Below are 21,239 nucleotides of genomic sequence, written 5' to 3'. Positions count from 1 at the left end.
TAATGGACATCCCTAATCATAATAATTAATAATAAGTATTTTGCTGGTACTTTGCATTTTGAAAGCACTCTTCAGACATTAGATCAATAACCCTCACATCACCCCTTGGGCTTCGTGAATAAGTATTATCCCTATTTTGGAAATGGGAAACTGGGATAGAAAGGTAAAGTATATGTGTAACTTTGGGCAAGATATCAATGGCATTGCCAGGATTAGAACTTCAGCCCTCCTTGTTCATAGCCTCATTTTCATTCCACCAGGACACCCTGCCTTTCAGGTGGCTAAGGAATGTCCCTGTAGGATGGTTCCTGCCTGTGCAGCTCTAGTGAGGGCTCCCAACCCCTTGGGTCACCCACTGCAAATTTTACAGGAACCAGTACCCCTCCCGCTGCTGTAAGATGTTTAGCAGGAAGCTCTGAAGGAGAATCTCATGGAGATTCCCTGCCTTTCTCTTGCAGGTCTCACTGAGCCAGAAGGTGATTTGACCCATGGCATACACAAGTGCATGTGGCATGAAAAATATTGTGAAATCCACTTTCCTACCAAGTTAGAAACATGTCACAGCCTGACAACATTTTAGTCACCTCATCTAAAGCCCGCAGTGGTCTATGGGAGTCTTTCCATTGACTTCAATGTGTTTGGGATCAGGCCCCTAGATCTGGTACCAGCTCCTTGCCTGGCTGCAGGATCCAGTTTTTCATAATGTACTGTGCAGTTTGGGATCCAGTCAAGCTCATCTCTGTGGACCTTGCAACATCCAGAAAACCTCAGTGTGCAGAATCCAGGACCTTACTGTACTAATATTGGGTCTCTCACATGGTCCCGCCAATTGACAAATTACATTGAACTACCCCATTTGCAAGTCCTACTACACTTGTGTTCCTTCCTATCCCAGTGCCTGGATCATGTTTCCTGTATGAAGAAGAGTTCCATGCTCAAAGTAATGCAAGTACAGTAAGCAGCAAGGGACACGTTGGGGAAATAGACCCATGTTTGTGTTTGCTTTATCTTCACTGAGCGCTCTGCTTCTGTCTCTAATGCTTCTGATCCTCTTTCTTCACCTCAAAGCTGGTACTTTTGTTGGTGAAAGTAAAATTTCACAGCTTAGGCAGCCCCCATGCTGAGCAGAGAATTTCTTTGATCCCTAACCACTATCTAATGGCATTTTTAAAAGAATTTAGGGATTAACTTAAAAAAAAATAAAACCTCTGAACATAAGTAATTAATGCTCTCGACAAATAAGACTTTTTTTTATTTAATGTTTCTAACACTGCAACACTAAAAGAACAATGCTGGCATCAAACAATTTCACTTGATGACTGTTAGTGTATTTTCTTTTGTTCGGTTGCTGTTAAACATTCTGATACCTTAATGTTGGGCACATGTGAGTGAAGTGACCTTTTTTCTGTGTTTGCGTCTTTACGACTGTTCATTTTTTAATTGGATTTTTGAATGTAGGGTAGTTCAGAAAGAGCCTGAGCTCAGACAATGCATGCTTTAGTCATGTATATAATCCTTACTGGTGTGCACCATCCCCATGGCTTTGGTGGCACTGCTTGCTTGAGCCAAAACTATTCTCTGTGAATGGGGGGCTTGTAAGATTGGGGCCTGAAGCAGTTATGCTTTTGTAAGACGTTGTCTTTGGGCTAGAGTCACAGTTACGCTAAGGCCCCTGATAAATTACATGTGATTAGGTGCCCCTATCTCCTCATTCCCTGCCCTTTAGAGAATTTGAAGGAAGATCCCAACTGTCTGTTGGGGAGAATGAAAATTGTGTATAGGTCTTGGGGGGGGAAGTCATGAAATGCTTTGAATTAGAAAAGAACTGAAGAAACTGAAGCAACAAAGATTGGCCGCAGCTGGAGAAAGGACACCAGATGGAGTAGACTAGTGCTGTGAGGTGGTACAGAGAATCCTCTTTCTTAGATGCCTGGCTGATGAGTCTTGTTCACATGCTCACAGTTAATCTGATCACCAGATTTGGGGTCAGGAAGGAATTTCCTCCCATATCAGATTGGCTGGGACCTTGTGTATGTCGGGGGGGGGGCTCCATTCTCTGCAGATGGGGCATGGTTCACTTGCCTGGATCATCTAGGTATATCTCAGTCAACTCCGTGGTGTTGCAAAAGCCTCTTGCATTGAAGCACATTGCTCCCTTCTATTCTCCGCCTGTGGCACACAATAGTTTAGTCGACCAGGGTTGCAATACTTTGGTCTAACTTCCCAACATAAATCAAATCTTTGGATCTAATTAAACCACAGAGCAACTTGGTAAGTAATTTAAGTGTGAGTGAGGAAACAAATGCCAAAAGAAGTGACCAATTCTGCTGTGGCTTGTGCTTTCTGTTTATTCAGGAAAAGCTGCTCCTTTCCTGAATAAATCAATGATTGGGGTGGGCGAGATGTTTTATTACCTTTGCTGTATCTCTTGTCCATCCATCCCTCTGGCGAGCTGCCCTACACTCTGCTCATTGCCCCCAAAAAAGGGAGCGGTGGGAAAGAAACAGGTGACAAGAAGCCTATCCCTTGTTCTAAAATGTAAAGTGCATGAATTGGGTATTTTTAAAAAAAAAGAAAAAAAATCTTGGCTAAAAGTAGGTTACATAACTTAAGCCAGTCTAAAATTATGTGCCAGCAATTTACATGAGTTTTATGTAACTGTTTATACTGCTGTTTATTTAAAAATTACTACTTATCTTGGCAACCGCAGCTACACACCGTGCATTTGCTAGCTCCGGAATACAGGGCACCTTCATTAAAAACACATAGTCACCAATATATTAGATACAAAAAAAACTCCTGCTCTGACATAACGTTAAGAGTCAGATAGAAACCCGCAACAGCAAGGACATTCAGTGTTCAAGACAAAGCAGGCCTTTCGGGTGTTGAGAACAGGGCTGGAGCATGCTCCATCCTTAATTCACCCAGCAGCACTAAGGTATCCTACAGCTCAGCTGCTACAGTCTATAAGACCAGCTCTTGTTCTTGAGCTCTTATAAAGGACCCTCTTCATCCGTAGACATTTATGCCTCTGCTTTTGTGGGTTCAAGTCAGACCCATCACAGTTTTAAAATGCTGAAGGTAGACGGTCTTTTGTTCTTTCTTAAAGTCCCATCATCATGTTGTTTAGAGCTTTAATTTTACCAACCTTTAAAATGTTGCCATCTCGTATTTTATTTTATGTTTTCAATCTACCCCTCCATAACCAACATTAAAAAAAAACTTGTCAATGGCCATTTTTTATGTAGGACCTACTCAAAAGCAATATTTAGTGCCCTCTCACTGCTTCTGCGTGTACATTTTTAAGCAACAACGTGCATACCCCAAATCTGTTCAGCCATCTTTGAAAATGGTTGCACATTAACAATCTAAACCATGAAACAGAAGGGAAAGAAACTAATATTTGTGAAATGGTAAAAGAGACAAAATTGGTAGGAAAGTAACTTTTATTCTCAAGTTTGAAGAAGGGAACAAGAAACAGTGAAGAGTTAGAGGCTATTAGCCATATAACGGTCAGCCTCACTTCAACAAAATAGCAGTATCACCTGCATGGGACACTTCCACAGACAGAGCCACTTCTTAGCTTGGCCTCATGAGGACTTGCAGGATTATTACAGTATTGATACTGCCCTGTATTGCAGCTCAGACTGGAGGGTATCCTATGACGCTGGCTTCTATCTCTTATTGCCCCATGTGAGTTGCAATATCTGTTGCAAATTGAATCCAAGAAAGTACAATAGCAGTAAAGCGATGTCATACCTCCATAGTCCAGAGCCCTTTGTCTAAGCCTTACCAGTAGAGGACCCGCCTTTCACCAGTGTAGCACGTCTATATGAGGAGTTTGCAAGTTACAGCAGTGAAAGTTGCTCTAATACAGATAAAGGCCATCTGAGGCATTCCAGCTAGCAGTCTCTTGATTTAATCAGGAGGAGCGTTCTCGGTAGATGGTCCTCAGCTCTGGCACTTGCTTTTTTGCCTTGATTCACCATAGCCCAACCCCAGTGTTCTCCATCATCCAAGTTGTCTCCAAGGATCTGATTCTCGATTGCCCTGCATCTCAGTACAAAGTGAATGTAAAATGCTGAAGTTCTGATCTGGTGGTGTTTTCCCCTCCCTTTGCACTGGTGTGAATAGCAACATAAAATGCAGGGCAATCATTGGTGAATTAAGGCCCAGACTGTATGACTACACTGGGGGGGAGGGAGGGGAAGAGTGGTCTTAACTTAGTTTAGCTAACTCACATTAAAATAGCAGTGAAGACATGGCAACTCAGCTATGAACTCGGGTTAACAGCCTGAGATCCACCTCGGCACCCCCTACAGAATTTCACCTGAGCTGCTAACCTGAATTAAAAGCCAAGCTGCCGTGTCTTGACTGTGAATTGAACCTGAGTTGTTAACCCAAGTTAAGAACACACCTTTTTTTTGTTTTTTTGCATACAATGTGAGTCAGGGGAACTGAACAGAACAGGAGGGGAGCAGAGTTTGGAGTACAATGGTGGGGAAGAGCCTGGGGAAACTATTTGGAATAGAAGTCTCAAATAAGACCCAGAAGTCTTAATTCCTGGTCTCCTTCTCTAACAAGTAAGGAACAGACCCTGCTTCGCTCTGAAGTCTATGGGAGTTTGGCCATTAACCTGAGCGGATGCGGGATCAAGCCCTAAATGATGCCCACAATTCTTTGGTCCTACCAAGTTGTGCTCAGTGCAGGAATGGGGCTTGGCGGAAGGTGGTTTTGAGCGACTTTTGTGCTTCCCCTATTCTCAGGCTAAACAGCCTGTGTTCAAATTCCAGCTACTTGGAAGCCAAAGTGAATAGATATTCTGGCTACATTCCAGTTATGCCCAGTACACTAGAGGAATTCTTTGACAAGCAGCTCCATCTGGCTTATCGCCTTTTTGCACCACTGGAATGATATAAAGAGGCCGTAAAACAATGGAGCATTAGTCTCTTAATTTCTGTGTATGTGTCAGATTGTGGATGATACTGTGATGCATCATTAATATTCTATGTCCTTTTAAGCATCATCCTGAACCATTGCTCAGAATATTACCATCCCAGCAACTAGTATTCTTACTAGGAAGTGCATTTCTGCAACATCATACCATCATGACTTTTATTCATACGACACTAAAAAAAAATGCATTCAGATCCGGTGGTGCCGGTAATTTATTCATTTCAACCAAGCTTTGCAACGTACGCTAACACATAGTAAAACAAAAAAAAATTATATGCAATGAAATTTCTGCCAAAATTGCTCTCAGTGCGCTCTGAGAAGATGCACCAATAAGAACATTATCCTTACCCTGAAGTATTTTTCTGTATTGTGGGCCTCATCAAATGTCAATTGAAGTCAATGGCTGCAGTCCTGCAGTTAGAAATTATTACAGTGACTGTGAAGACTGTGTCACAGACATGCTAGCTTATTTTCACTGCGACAGTTCTATGTAAAAATACTATTGTGTAAATAAATAAGCCATAGAACAAGGATTACTATGCAGTAATATGATTTTAATTTGCAGTTGACTGCAGTTTATTTAAACGAAATCTAAGCCTAAACAGGCTCAAAGTGTAGACATACCCTAGTCACCCCCCGCAGAGTGGCAGCCACTCTCCCCTGGACACAATAACTAGGCACCTGCCAATTGCTTAAGGGAGTAGTAGATGAGAATGTTGGCCAGGTGCCGAGTGAGCATATTAGAAAGAATCACTTGCCCTTATCTCATGCCCCCAGCTAGCTGTGTGAAACAGGGCATCAGTTTGCTCAGAGCTGTTAGAACTGCTTTCACCTGTTTACAATACACTTTTGTTTTATTATTTTGAAAACCTCCTCTTCTGGTTTGATGGGTACAATAAGGGCTGTGGAGGGAGGGGACCTCAGCCTTTTCTTGCTGTTCGTAAAATGTACACCTTGTTATTGCCCAGTTTCTTTCTTTGAGTTCTGTGATCTCTGAATATTTGGGGAAATGAATTATTATTTTTTATTATTTTATTTAATAAATTAGTATCCTTCAGTACTACATCATGGGGATGTTTTGTTGGTTTTTTTTTAAACACATAGCCTTCATAACATAGAAGATCTTTAAGCATAAAAGGGAAAGTTACTGTCTAAAATGTATCCCATAAGTCACCAATAAATCTTGACCATGACTCTGTACTAGGGCTGTTGATTAATTGCAAATAAGTCATGGGATTAACTCAAAAGAATTAATGGCAATAAAAAAATTAATCATGATTAATTACTGGTTTAATCGCACTGTTAAACAATAGAATTTTAGTAAATATTTTAGATGTTTTTCTACATTTTCAAATATATTGATTTCAATTAAAACACAGACTACAAAGTGTACAGTGCTCACTTTATATTATTTTATGACAAATATTTGCATTGTAAAAATGATAAACAAAAGAAATAATATTTTTCAGTTCACCTCATACAAGTACTGTAGTGCAATCTCTTTATCATGAAAGTGCAACTTACAAATGTAGATTTTTTTTGTTACATAAGTGCACTCAAAACCAAAACAATGTAAAACTTGAAAGCCTACAAGTCCATTCAGTCCTACTTCTTGTTCAGCCAATCGCTAAGACAAACACATTTTGTTTACATTTACAGGAGATAAAGCTGCCGACTTCTTAATTACAATGTCTCCTGAAAGTGAGAACAGGCATTCGCATGGCACTGTTGTAGCTGGCGTCACAAGATATTTACATGCCAGATGCGCTAAAGATTCATATGCCTCTTCATACTTCAGCCACCATGCCAGAGGACATGCATCCATGCTGATGACAGTCATTAAAAAAATGTGTTAATTAAATTTATGACTGAACTCGGCAGAGAATTGTATGTCTCCTGCTCTGTTTTACCCGCATTCCACCATATATTTCATGTTATAGCAGTCTCAAATGATGACCCAGCATATGTTGGTTGTTTTAAGAACACTGTCACTGCAAATTTGATCAAATTCAAAGAAGGTACCAATGTGAAATTTCTGAAGATGGCTACAGCACTCAACCCAAGGTTTAAGAATCTGAAGTGCCTTCAAAAATTTGAGAGGGATGAGGTGTGGAGCATGCTTTCAGAAGTCTTAAAAGAGCAACACTTTGATGCGGAAACTATAGAACCTGAACCACTGAAAAAGAAAATCAATCTTCTGCTGGTGGCATCTGACTCATGATGAAAATGAACATCCGTCAGTCCGCGCTGCTTTGGATCCTTATCGAGCAGAACCCATCTTCAGCATGGACTCATGTCCCCTGGAATGGTGGTTGAAGCATGAAGGGACATATGAATCTTTAGTGCATCTGGCACATAAATATCTTGCGATGCTGGCTACAATAGTGCCAGGCAAATACCTGTTCTCACTTTCAGGTGACTCTGTAAACAAGAAGTGGGCAGCATTATCTTCTGCAAATGTAAACAAACTTGTTCTCTGAGCGATTGGCTGAACAAGAACTAGGACTAATTGGGCTTGTAGGCGCTAAAGTTTTAAATTTTTATTTTTGAATGCAGGTTTTTTTGCACATAATTCTACATTTGTAAGTTCAACTTTCATGATAAAGAGGTTGCACTACAGTACTTTGTATTAGATGAATTGAAAAAATGCTGTTTTTTACAGTGCAAATATTTGTAATCAAAAATAAATCTAAAATGAGCACTGTACACTTTGTATTCTGTGTTGTAACTGAAATCAATATATAAATGTAGAAACATCCACAAATATTTAAATAAATGGTATTCTATTATTGTTTAACAGCACGATTAATCACGATTCGTTTTTTTAATCACTTGACAACCCTACTCTGTACAATTGGATAGTCGGGAGTTTTGTTAATCCCTCTGAAGAATTCCTGCATTTTGGGTGCTCAGATACAGTCATTCTCCTTTGCCTTTCTTTTAAATTCTTCCAGTGCCTAAGAGAACTGTCTGCTGGAGGTCACTGATCGTGATGTCTTGCACTCCTCACATGTCTTTGAGCAGCTCATTCAGACCCTTCTGTGTTGCTCCACGTGCTCCAGTAATCACTGGATCATCTTTGTTCTTGTTGTCCATAACCATTCCACTACATGGCAGAGTTCTTCTGACTTTGCCATCTTCTCTTCTTGTTTCTTTTTTGTGTTTCTGTCTGCTGGTATGGCAATCTCACTTAACATGGTCTTATTTGTCTTCTTTTCTGCAACAACTGTGTACAGCCTGTTTGCCTGCACTGTTCAGTCTGTGACAATTGCCAGATCCCATAAAATCTGAGCCTCTTCATTCTCTAGAGCGCTTTCGGTTCAGTGGTTATAATACCGCCTGGTGTGTTTAAATCCGTACTTGCCACAGAGGCTCCAGTACAACTTGGCGACCTCATTGTGTCTGTTCACATATTGCCTCCTGCCCATGGTCTTCTGAAAAGGAAGAAACTGTGGAGTGTGTGAGGAGTGCCTGCTCAACAGATGCTCCACCATCGCTTCCTTTTCAGAACACATTCTGCAGTTCGGGGAGCAGTTCTGTTGGTCAAAGTTTTGTTTTGAATGCAATTAGTCCTTAAGGTCTACTCTTGTGCACTCATAATGAGGGTCTCTGTCTCTTTTTTGAGGTATCCTTCTACAAGCCATTAGCCGTTCTTAATATTATGTAACTGTATTAGCATCCAGTGGTCTCAAGCAGAAATGGGGCCTCATTATGCTAGCTCCTGTCCGAATACATACAAAGACACAGGCGCTGATTCTCATTTACACTCAGGCCTTTTTCCACCTCTCTGGCATCTTATAAGGGGCCTTAAAATGGGCATAAATTACAGAATGGTGTCAAGAAGTCTTTGTGTCAATGAAAATCAGGGCCACACTCCTTATTGAAGGACTTTCATTATATTAAGGACCAGGTTCTGAAGCTAGTCGAGATCTTCACCCCTGCTCCAAATCCTTCATGCTGGGTAAACCAGGCAGAGCAGTGTAAAGGGACCCTAAAAGCCCTGGTTCCCACTGAAGGAGGGTTCCCCTGGCACATGCACTGGTTAAGATAGACATGATGCTGCCTTCCAAGGACTCCCCTGTAAGCCCTGAAGCAGGGGATGTGCTGGGGCAGGAGGGGCGTGCTAGGACAGGGCTGCAGCATGCAGCAAGCCAGAGGTTTCTGGTAGCACTACAGCCCTTGGGGCTTCCTGTGGTGGCTGCCATAGTTTAGATGGTCCTCCTGGGCTGTGTAATTTATGCCCGGGTCCTCTCCAATCCCCAAAATAGCCTAGGATTGGGAAGGCCCAAAAGTGGCTTAAAGCTCCCATAGTCTCCGCTCTCTCAGTGTTTCGAGCATTTGTCTTACATACACAGGACACACACCATTTCTCATGCTGAGAGGTACCTTACTTTGGCTTTAGTCCCATTGGGCTGAGTGGAGCAAAGTGCTGTTCCACAGAATCTGGCCCTAAATGACACCATCTTGTTTTACCTGGATCTTTGAGAAGAAAAAAGGCAGCTGAAATGACGGAAAGCCTGTTTGTTAGATGCTTAGCAGCTTAGGACTGGCTTCTCCAATGTACCCTACTGCAGTAAGGGAACATGTCCATGCTAGCAGCATGCATTCCCCAGACTTCGGTTCTAAGTGATTTAATACAGCTGTGTTATAAAACCCTGAAAATCATGGTTTACAATGGAAATTCTGACAGGCCATCAAGTATAATGGCACTTACAGGCACTGCTGTAATTAAACCCTCCACACACCAAAAACCCTACAACATCTTACAGTAACAATCTCTACACGTTCATGGAGGCGGATGGAGATAGCCTCGTGACTCCCATTAAAGCCAGCGGTAGATAGGTAGTTAAAACTCCCTGGAACTCTAGGGAAATATGTCCTGAAAAAAGCCAGAGGCAAATGGACAAAATCAAGAACAACAGTGTTTACTTAGCAGTGAATGTTAAAGTGTTTGAGAACATAGCGTATAATATCTAAGATCACACAGCACTGTCAGGGAGAAAGGGAGTGCTGAGCATGGGGGATGGAATGAGAAGAGAAGGGAAAGATGGCATGAGCCTCTTGTTCTGGCAACCCTGTAGAAATGTGGAAAATAATTGCTAAGCAGAAAATATTGTGAAATATTATTTTCTTTTTTTCCAAATATGGCAGACTCAGCTTTACCAGTGATCTATATAGGAATCATATGCTCTAAATAGACTTTTATCTAGTGCTTGGTCTTAAAAACTAAAGCTGATAACAATTAAACCTCTGAAAATAGTAACCGCTCTGGGGAATTTTGAGGGTCTAAATTGCAAAAGTCTTTGCAGCAACGTCTTCTCTCGGTTACATAGGTGTAAATGCAAAAAACTAATGGAGTTTTTCCATACTTACATCACCATAACTGAGAGAAGAAGCTGGTCTCTAACCTTTAATGACATTGTGGGAGTTTGTTGAAATAGATGTCCAGGATGACAGCTTGTCCACAAGCTTGAGTCTGATGCGTTTTTGAAGTGGACAACTATTAAATCCCAGATGTGTGAATCTCCAATAGTAACTGGCCTTTGACTATACCCCTGGTACCTGCCATTGCTAGAGTATAATTTTTTTAAAAAAAAAGAGGCTATTTTCCTGTCAGCAGTCACACTTCCCCACTTGCTTGTGCTCATTTTAAAAACAATTTAACTTGTCTGCATCGCTCTATTTTATATTATTTTTATGTTATCATTCATTTTTGCAAGGAATGGAGAGGGAGATTGATGGCAGTGGGACTGATCCTGTAAATCTTTCGCTCATGAGCACTTCTTATAAGTTAATGGGAAGACTTGAGTGAGTAAAGATATTCCGGCATCTGCTTAAGCCCAGAGGATAAGCCCCTTCAATTGCAAAGTATATGTCAATACAGCATCGTTTGATTCACTTTCATAGTGGGCTACTGCTTAGTAATTCCTCATGGCTCTGTGTGACCTCTATGATTATGTAACACAATCTGATATGGAGTAGAGATCTGGTCCTATGTCCTCTGAAGTCAATAAAAAGATTCCTATTGACTTCAGTGAGCTTTGGATCAGGCCCAGAGAGGATAATTCTGTTGTGGGTTGGGCAAAATATCATTGAAGCTGGTGGTTGCAACTCCAACCCATCATTTAAGATATCTGATGCGCCTTTATAAAAGCCCACTCCTAAAACAAATAAGTTTACGAGTTGACCCAGGAATTAGTACTACATATACAGAGGGTTTCACTGGATATTGTTCTGGGTGGGCTGGTGGAAGAGAGAGAGAAGAAAGCTACACACACAGCACAAACAAGCACAGTGTAGTGCTGGCTAAAAGAGTTTGGGGGCTATACACCAAGAAACTATCTCCTCTTTGATTCCTCCTGTGTTCAGGGAAACAGGACTTTGTACATTCTTTGTAAATAAACAAGATTGCATCAGAGGTATCTGGCCCCATCCCATTTCTCCTCCTAACTGGAACAACCTGCAAGAACCCAAAGTTTTATTAGCCACTCAGGCCAACTTTTAGGACAAAAAAGGGGTAATGGCTCCTGCAGTAAGAGCTACATGATGTGTTATAATATGTAGGCCATATTTACTCTATCCTGGGATGCAATGACTGAAAAATACTTGGAGCTGAACATGAGCTCCCAGTGGGATGCTATAGCCAAAAGGGAGAATGTGATCCTTGGATGCATAAATAGGGGAATAGAGTATTTGGTACCGGTCTCACTGCTGCTGGAATACGATCCATTTCTGGGATTGGCAGTTCAAGAAGGATGTTGATAAATTGGAGAGGATCCAGAGAAGAGCCATAAGAATGATTAAAGGGTTGGAAAACATGGTTTATTGTGATAGACCAGTGGTTCTCAACCTGAGGTGATCCACTGACCCCTCGGGTCCATGGACTATGTCTAAGAGGTCCGCAAAAGATTTAGACTGAAAACTGACTGGCCAGAATTCGTATATATATAGACAATAGATTTCCAAAGGGATCTGCACCTCCATTCAAAATTTCCAAAGGGGTCCGCACCTCCATTTGAAATTTTTTAGGGGTCTGCAAATAAAAAAAGATTGAGAATCACTGATAGAGACTCAAGGAGCTCAACATGTTTATCTTACCAAAGAAACTGTTAAGGGATGACTTGATCATAGTTTATACATACCTATCTGGGGAACAAATATTTCATAATGGACTCTTCAATCCAGCAGGCAAAGGTATAACATGATCAGCTAGTTGGAAACTGAAGCTAGAAAAATTGAAACTGTAAATAACATGTACATTTTTAACAGTGAGGGTAATTGACCATTGGAACAATTTACCAAGGATCAGAGTGGATTCTCCATCACTGCCTATTTTTAAATCAAGATTGGATGTTTTTTCTAAAAGATCTACACTAGGAATTATTTTGGACAAGTTTTATGGCCTGTGCTACACAGGAGGCCAGACTAGATGATCACAATGATCCCTTCTGGCTTCGGAATCTATGATCAGAACTTGGCACTCAAGTGATCAGGGCACTGATTCCCTAGAGCTCTGCATAGGCACAAGGGTCCATCCACACAAATCCATTTGCAAGATCAGGGGCTTTCTATTGATTTTGATTTGTAGGCTTGCTTCATTGTGTTTGCAGACCAAAGTCCTCAACACAAGATGTTTTTCCTGCTGCTGCTTTTTCTTTAAAAGGAAGTTGCTTAAATGAGAGCAAATGCTAAACGAATATAACTTGCATGCCAAAACATTTTAAATGTACTTTTATGAAAAGCTTTTGAGCTATTTTTTGTTATTGAGAGACACACAAACCACAGTCAATTGCTGTTCACAGTGTTGTGAAACATCATCATTTTGTCTCGCTATAGTCCCATGGGAGAGCTAATAGGGATATGGGAGGTGGCGGGGGGGAAGAAAAAGAAGGCTAGTTAATTTCCGAGTTGCTAAACTGCCTCAATTTCTTTACCTGACACTGAAATCCGATTACATTTCCCCCTTGTTATTTATTTTCTAGTGGAATGGAGCTGTTCTGAAGACTTTTCTCCTTTGGCTGGGGAAATAATCATGGACAATCTTCAGTCTTTGAGATGCACCATCACAGGCCTCAGAATGGTAAATGTCAAGTCATTAATTTAGATCTTAAACTCCCCAAATGGTACATGGGCTGTGACATTTGCATCCAGGCCTCTTGGCAAGAACAGCAGAGTGCCATTCCTCTGACAACAACTGCCAGTTATTAAGCATAATATGTCTGGTATCCATAATCTGAAAGTCACAAAGGAATAGAGAGACAGCAGGAACTGTTTTGTAAATTGTCATGTTATGGGGAGATCAGAAAAATTGGAATGAAAGCCGCTGCTCTCTGGATCACAAGATAATCTTAGTGCAGATCAAAGGCTCCTGAGAGATCCAATCCTGACTCCATGTCTGATGGTTAAAATAACAATTCTATCTCCTCTACCTCATTCAGGAACAAAGTCACTGATTGCAGTCTTTTCAGAAGATGTGTATTTTCATACAGATAATAACTGGGTCAATGACGGAGAAAATCTCTCATGAATATTCACTTGGATTTTTAAGCAGGCTAACTTGAACCATATGTTTGTAACACTTTTCTGCAGGCTTTTTGTGAACATTTGTGCAAGCAAATTTTGGTTTTGCAAATACTTGCAGAGAACAAACCTTGTTCAAAATTCACACAAATATTTGCGCTGGAACCATTCACTTGGGGCTTGATCCAGCACACACTGAAGTCAATGAGAGTCTTCACTAGGGATTGAATCAGGCCCTTAAGACAAAATCACAGCAGGGAGAAAAACAAGTTTATTCCAAAAACCCCTTGCCAGTACCCTGAAGCACAGGTGTTAGAGGTCTGACTGTCTGCTTGGGTTAAAATTCTCAAATGTGTATGCCTGGAGGTATGTCTACACTGCAGGTGGAGGTATGATTGCAGCACATGTAGGCATACCCAAGCTAACTCTAAGCTAGCAGTGAGGCTGCAGCACCACAGACTTCAACCTAGGCTGTACAAGCCCTCCCTGGTCACTTACTTAGGTAGCTAGCTGCTGTAGCGTCACTGCTATAGCTACTCATGCTAGCTAGGTCAAAGCTAGCTCAGGTGTGCCCACCCCTGCAGCAGTCACACATCCAATTGTAGGGTAGACATGGCAAAGAGTAAAGTGATGGGCACAATAGAAATATCTCCCAGCCAGAATAGAACATGCATTTTTTCAGTCTGAAGAGCTTTGATTTGAAACTTTTCCAGGCTGCCAGGCCATAGTATGTATTTCCTGCATTTGGGCTATGTTATCAGCAATCCAAAGTACCTTTACTAGACATAAAAGAACCTCAGCTTGCATAGTCACTTTCAAGGGCACATGTTAACAGCAGAGCCGATTGTACACTGTCTACACTCACACTATCTGCCAAGGATGCCATATCTTTAAATGAAGGGCAGAATTTTCGAAAAGCACTCCTCACTGGGCTATCGCTAGTCTCATTCAAATAAATGGTAAAGCTCAATGGGAGCAGTGTTAGGTGTCTAAACGCTTCTGTCTGCATTGGCACGCAGGCTGTGATGCATGACTGTGGAGCTGTCCCTTAATATCAAGGGTCTCCCTATGTGATAATTGATAGATTGTAATGTCTCTTTTGGACCCATTGTGGTCCATTAACTCAGGGATCCACCTGTACTTGGATTTTAGGGAGATCTTTGAACTATGTCTTCCAATCTCTCATGATATTCTGGTCAAAGCACCTTGGGTAGTATGTTTGGAGGAAGGTGACTCTGGGTGTGGGAACATTGTCTAGTGGTTAGAACACAGGTCTGGGCATCAATTGCTGGTTCTATTCCCAGCTCTGTGACTGAATTTTTATGTGACTTGGGCCCAGGATCCACAAAGGAATTTAAGCTCCTAACTTCCATTGATTTTGTGGATATGGGCCTTAACCTCTGTTTCACCATAGAGGAAACAGATGTAATATCTGCTACTTCATGGGGTGTTTTGAGGATTGAAAAGTGCTTGGAAATCATCTTGATGTCCTAAATTTAAAGGTGTCTTATAAGTGCAATGTATCACTTATTTGCACTACACAATCTCAGTCAAGAGACAATCCATTCCATCTGAGATTGTAGTTGTCAAAGTGCAGTAAATTGAAATCTTCCACACTCTCACTCACTATACCTTCCTTCTCCCACCTTCCTTACCTGATGCTTTGTAGCTGAGCTATTTAAGTTCTCAGCTGTAATACCTAGCTACAATGGAATGAATTAAGGAGTGAACACCAGCCCTAGTTCTGAGTATCCTAGCTCTGGTGGTGTGACAAGGTGTAAAGGTACTCGAGCATGTAGGGAGTTACCAGGTTCCTGCCTATCGCATGGCTGATCCAGGCAGAGTTATAAAAGGAAAGAGGAAGCTGGTGCAAAGGAGGCTGCCAGAAAGGGTCTGTCCTCTCTCCCAGTTGGGTGAGGCTGGAAATGCCTGAGGCATTTATAATTCAGTAGCTTGAGTTTATTTGGTCTAGTTTTGAATTTTGGAAACAAAACAAGTCCTGAGGAAATGGCTGTGAGGTGCAGGGGAAGGCTGGCCCAGTGACTAGGGCACTCATATAGGAGTGGGGAGACCTGGCTTCAGAGCCCTGTACTGCCATAGACTCCCTGCATGATCTTGGGCTAGTCATTTATCCTCTCTGCCCCCACTAAGACTTTCCTACCTCACAGGGGTGTTGTGAGAAGCTTGCGAGGCACCCGGATACTACAGTAAATTGACCATGTAAGTACCTGAGATAGAACAAAGCAGCCTGTAGTTTCCTTCTATGGCTGGTGAATCTGCCCACAAGCTTACAAGTGAGTTAAGGTCCTGATTCTGCCAACACATAGTGCTGGAAGTAGCACTTACTACTGTGGCGTTAGTGGGACTAAACTATATGCAGGACTGGGTCCTAAGGACCAGAATCTGCCAACCTGATGCACCAATAGTCCGACTGAAGCCTGATTCTCATTTATACTTAGGCCTACTTGTGGCACCTTAGAGACCAACAAATTTATTTGAGCATAAACTTTCGTGAGCTACAGTAGTGAAGTGAGCTGTAGCTCACGAAAGCTTATGCTCAAATAAATTTGTTAGTCTCTAAAGTGCCACAAGTACTCCTTTTCTTTTTGTGAATACAGACTAACACGGCTGCTACTCTGAAACCTATACTTAGGCCTGTTACCACTGCCAGAGCAGCATAAGGACAACTTCATGCAAATGAGAATCAGGACCCTAGGGATGCCTTGTGAAATAAGGTACTCTCCAATGTGAGTAAGGATATCGGGACCTCATCCTTAGTTATACTCGTAGGGCTTGTCTACACATCGCCAGAGTCTGGACTACAGGGGTGTGAATTGTAGAGCAATCTAACGAGTCATGCTCTAACTGTTCCAGGTTGACTCTGCCAGTGTAAACTAAAAGGTATCTAGTATACATTCATGTAATCCTGTTTGAAATGGGACTATAGTAGAACCTCAAAGTTATGAACTCCTTGGGAATGGAGGTTGTCTGTAATCTGAAATGTTCGTAACTTTGAACAAAACGTTATGGTTGTTCTTTTAAAAGTTTACAATTGAACGTTGACTTAATACAGTTTTGAAACTTTACTATGCAGAAGAAAAATGCTACTTTCCCTACATTTTTTTTAGTTATTTATGTTTAACACAATACTGTATTTGTTTGTTTGTTTTGTCTCTACTGCTGCCTGATTGCATATATCTGGTTCCAAATGAGGTGTGAGGTTGACCGGTCAGTTCGTAACTCTGGTGTTCGTAACTCTGAGGTTCTATTGTACATCAGTGTGAGCTGGGTATCTTTCGGTTTTGTGCCAGCAAGATTTACATGGAGCAGTTACAGCTCAACACGTTAGAGCACTGTACAGTTCATACCTTCATAGTCTAGATTTGTGCTATGTAGACAAGCAATGGGCAAAACAGATTGGATTAGTAAGGAATCAATCATCTTTGTACCTCTGGTTTGAACTGAACCAGAAACTATTTTCAACTTCAGAAAAAATTGTTTTAACATTTAGTTTGTTTGTGTTTCACCTTTACCAGCCTCAGTGCTTCCTGGGTTCCTCCAGGACCAGAGGAGAAGGACCAAAATACCACAGAGGGAGGCTGTTTCTGCAGTTTTTCCAACCTAACTAGAATGGGAAGTGCTGTAAATCTAGCAAAAACACCTGTTCTCATAGCAACTCCAGCCCAGTTTTTTAGACCAAAGAGGATGGACAGTTAGATAAGCTTTGGGTAAACTTTTCAGTATTTAAACAAAGCAGATTTCTATTGATCCCAGTCATAGGGATTACTCTACTGCTGGGAGACAAACAAACAAAAAAACCCTAAAACTGTAATCATTACTTCATTATATATTTTCATAGGCCCTGATTCTACGACCTTTGGAGTGAGCATTTCATACATACTAATCTCTCTGATTTCACCACTTTGCCACTGACTCACTGTATAGCCCCGGACAAGTCATTTAATTTCTCTGCACCAATTGTTGAGTTCAGTGGCCCTATTAGGTATGAGTTAGGGTTGTAGAACTGGCTATAAGTAATTTTAAAAGTCGCTATGATACGGGTTCATTAATTGATGTTTGTTTGGGGCATTGAAGAAGCAAAGTGCAAAGTATTACTGTTAATATTTATAAGTGAAATGTTTAATAACATTTTGTTTCCATTTCAACACATTTGCAGGGCCAAAGTTATTATGCTCGTGTCTCAGCATACAACATGAAGGGATGGGGACTTTCACAGACTACCACTCCTGCCTGTGCTTCTCCTTCTAGTAGGTTAAGATCACCATGATTGATTTATTAAAGCTACTTTATCAGAGTCTTTTTGTTTTTAAAGTGAATTTGACCCATTGTCACCCAGGAATGAAATAAATAAAATATAACTTCAAACAAAAAAAACCTGGAAAGAATTATCCTGCACTGTTTCCACTTCCACACTTTTTCCAGTCCTTTGTCAGCAGATTGTCTCTTTAGGACCTGACCCTGCACACATATATGCACGAAGGTTAGGATTTTGATCCTTATATGCTTTCATAGGCTTCTGTCATATTGAACTTTCTATAATGTAAGGAAAAGAGAAGATCATAGTCTGAATCTGAACTACCATCAGGAAAATATTGATAGCGCAGACAATTCTGCCCTGTGCATTGCACTGAAACAAATATTGTGGGTCCAATCCTTTAAGACTTTGTGGGGTGTTAATTCTCAATGAAGTCAATGTACTGCTCATATAAGTAGAGATACTTATGTGCATGCATGTTCACAGTAGTAGTTAAGTAGTAGTTAAAATGTTCCACATGACTGAAACCCGCCTTCTTCTCAAAAATCATGATGGGTTTGCTGAAACTCCACTGGGACCGTAATTTTACTTTTGCAATTTTTTAATTTATCCTAATGGCATCCTATTGTTAGTCACTTTTCCTGGATTAGTATTCGCTGCTGAATTGGCTAGGCATATTACAGCTTCCCTTGTATTGATTAGAGTGGTGAAGGTTTTCATTTTATTGCATTCGCACTTTCTTTTATTAGGCTAATGTAACCAGTTAATAAGCTTGAATGGTAATGTGAGAACATAAAGGAAGCTGGACTGACACTAACTAGCTGAGAGTTGTGGGAAGTGGAATTTGGGTAATTGAGGCTGTTACAGTACTACTGGCTTATCCTGGACCGAATTCTGCTCTCACTTACACCAATATAAATCCAGAGTTACTCTAACAAAATCCTCTATGTTTGGTGTAGTACAGTCCTGGGACAAACTTCTGCTCACTGTTACATTGGAGTAATTCTGCTGACTTACTCTGATTACACCAGTAAAACAGAGCAGAATTTGGTTCTTGAAGCCTTAAAATTCCATTCCCCCTAAAGAAGGGGATTGTCTCTTTTACAAGAACTTAGGGCAAATCTACACTACGGGTTTAGGTTTGCAATAAGTTACGCAACTCCAGCTACATGAATAACGTAGCTGGAGTCGACATACCTTAGATCAACTTATTGCAGTGTCAGCTACACGCTGGGTCGATGGAAGAAACTCTCCCATCGATTTACCTTATGCTTCTCATTCCGGTGGAGTACCGGAGTCGACGGGAGAGCGATCAGCAGTCAATTTAGCAGGTTTTCACTAGACCCACTAAATTGACCCCTGGTGGATTGATCGCTGCAGAGTGGTCCACCAATAAATGCAGACAAACCCTCAGTGTCAGTCAACAGCATAACCCTGCAGAGCAGGGAACCCCTGAGAAAACAAGTGGCATTTTACACTGGAGCCCTGTATTGGACTGAGGTATTATTCTGGGAATATTGTATTGTCCCACCCTTCTGACAGTGCCTCTTTCTTTGCATTCTTGTTCAACGTTTTAAAAATACTCTGCAAGAAGGGCCTGATCCAAAGCCCATTGAAATCAAATTAAGTCTTTTCACAGACTTCAGTGGGCTTTCCATCAGGCACTATTGAACCCAAACAAGAGCTGGTCAGAAAATGGGGTTTATTTTCCTGGAGAAAGTTAAGACTTTGCATCTAAAAGAACCTGCTTTTTTTTTTTTTACTGAAAACTTCTCCCCACAGACACTCCCCCCCCTACACACACACACACACACACACATTGGTTTTCAAGTGAAAACTTTTGGGATTGGCTTTTTTGGTATTCCAACAAACAAACACTTTCAAGGAGAGCAGGCACATTCCAGCAAACTTTTCCTTTTGTCAAAAACCCAATTTTCTGTCGAAAGAAGTTTTGATGGAAAATTTTTGACCAGCCCTAACCAAAACCCTGTGGTCCTTGCTGCAGCCTGCCTATGCCACTCTGGCAGCATTATGGTGTTTCAGGGGCCTGGGAGAGAATGTCCCCAGTTTAGGAACAGCCTAGGTTTGATATAAGCAAATGAACAGTGGCCTTCCTTATGGGCCCTGTTGCTCTGGAGGATCACAGGTGGGAAAGGAAGGGCTCATAGAGCTCGGTACTGCAGGGACACAAAATTGCAGAGCAGCCTTGGGCAGCCCCAGGTAAGTAAGAATTAAGGCCACTTTGTCCCCACAACATCTGAGAATCCAGGTGGAATAAAGCCACCTTTCCCCTACCTCCTCCCAGGCTATGCCTTCTATGACAACAGTGCCATGGCTGCAGGTGGGGCACTCGTGGCAGGCTGCAGCATTATTTTTAGAAGAGGCAGGCATGGCAACAGTAGAAAGAGACCAGTCATCGCCCGTGATACATATGGAAATTTACGCACGGCCCCCGTGTGTCAAAGAAAAGTGTTTCAACAAGACCATTTGCGTACATTTTCTTCATCAGGGAACACTGTACTATTAAGCAGGCCCAGATCCCGTTGTATAGCTGGCCATTATGCGGTATTTTCATTGTTATGTATCCTCAATGACACGCGCTCAAGCTTGAGTGAGACTCTGTTAGCCTAAATTTCAACTCTTTTTATGAGGTAATGTTAACGTCAGAATTTCAGCTTGAAATGCAACATGCTATTTATTCTTTGGTCCAGTTACAGTCAGCAGAACTTATTCTAGTGAGGAGGTCTTTATCCAGGGGACTGCCTTTACCACTGGGTTTGAAAGCTAGTAAAGCAAGTACTCAGCAAGAGCAGTGTGTCCCTGGAATGACTCTAGTGAAACCGAACAGAATTTGGCCCTAAGCTACAAACTAAAGTTAGACTCTTTAATAATCTATAAAATGGTCTATAATGACCACCAGAAAAATATGCTAGTGCAGTGTTTCTCAATCTTTCTGATCCCAGAGACCAGCTTGCTACCTGTGCCAGGGAGATCTCAGGGACTGGCACCGGTCCATGGACCAGTCGCTGAGAATCAATGTGTTAGGGGAATTAAAGATCCAGGTTTCAAGCTTGAATCCCACTCCACCCCCAAGGCACCGAGGGATTGCAAAGTCAATTAATCTTCTTGACTGGAGATTCTCCTGGCATGGGGACTCACTAAGTGCTGGCTTCTAACCCCTCTCCCGCCCCCCACCCCCCGCCCCAACTCCAGTGAATGTACTCGAGGCAAACTTCGGCAATAAAAGAGGTGTGGCTAGAATGCTGCTCTGCTCTGACCATCCCCAGCTGGCAAATGTCCCTCTGAGGGCCATACCAAGCTGAGCTGTTCTAAATGACACCAGCCTCCAGCCAGCCCCAGGATCCGTGAGCAGCAAATGGTTCCTATGTGTCTCCCCACATACCTTCACTCAGTGGATACCGAATATAGCTAAGAATTGATCTCCCAGTGTTGACCTACAGAAGTTATTGCTTTTGACATCCACCAG

At 41.7% G+C, this 21,239-nt stretch overlaps 1 protein-coding gene across 4 annotated transcripts in view; it reads left to right on the top strand.

Annotated features, from left to right (window-relative positions):
• The window catches only part of ANKFN1 (ankyrin repeat and fibronectin type III domain containing 1), a 153,809-nt gene that overhangs the window by 88,516 nt on the left and 44,054 nt on the right, over window positions 1-21,239 (top strand). For all 4 annotated transcript variants that reach the window (XM_043497334.1, XM_043497335.1, XM_043497333.1 and 1 more), the window contains 2 exons: window positions 12,939-13,036; window positions 17,654-17,744. In XM_043497334.1, coding sequence (XP_043353269.1) covers window positions 12,939-13,036; window positions 17,654-17,744 — 189 coding nt within the window. The remainder of the gene's footprint in view (window positions 1-12,938; window positions 13,037-17,653; window positions 17,745-21,239) is intronic.

This window comes from Dermochelys coriacea, chromosome 14 (assembly GCF_009764565.3).
Source record: "Dermochelys coriacea isolate rDerCor1 chromosome 14, rDerCor1.pri.v4, whole genome shotgun sequence".
NCBI classification, from domain to species: Eukaryota; Metazoa; Chordata; order Testudines; family Dermochelyidae; genus Dermochelys; species Dermochelys coriacea.
The sequence above is the reverse complement of the archived record's forward strand: the minus strand, read 5'-3'. Positions and strand labels throughout refer to the sequence as shown.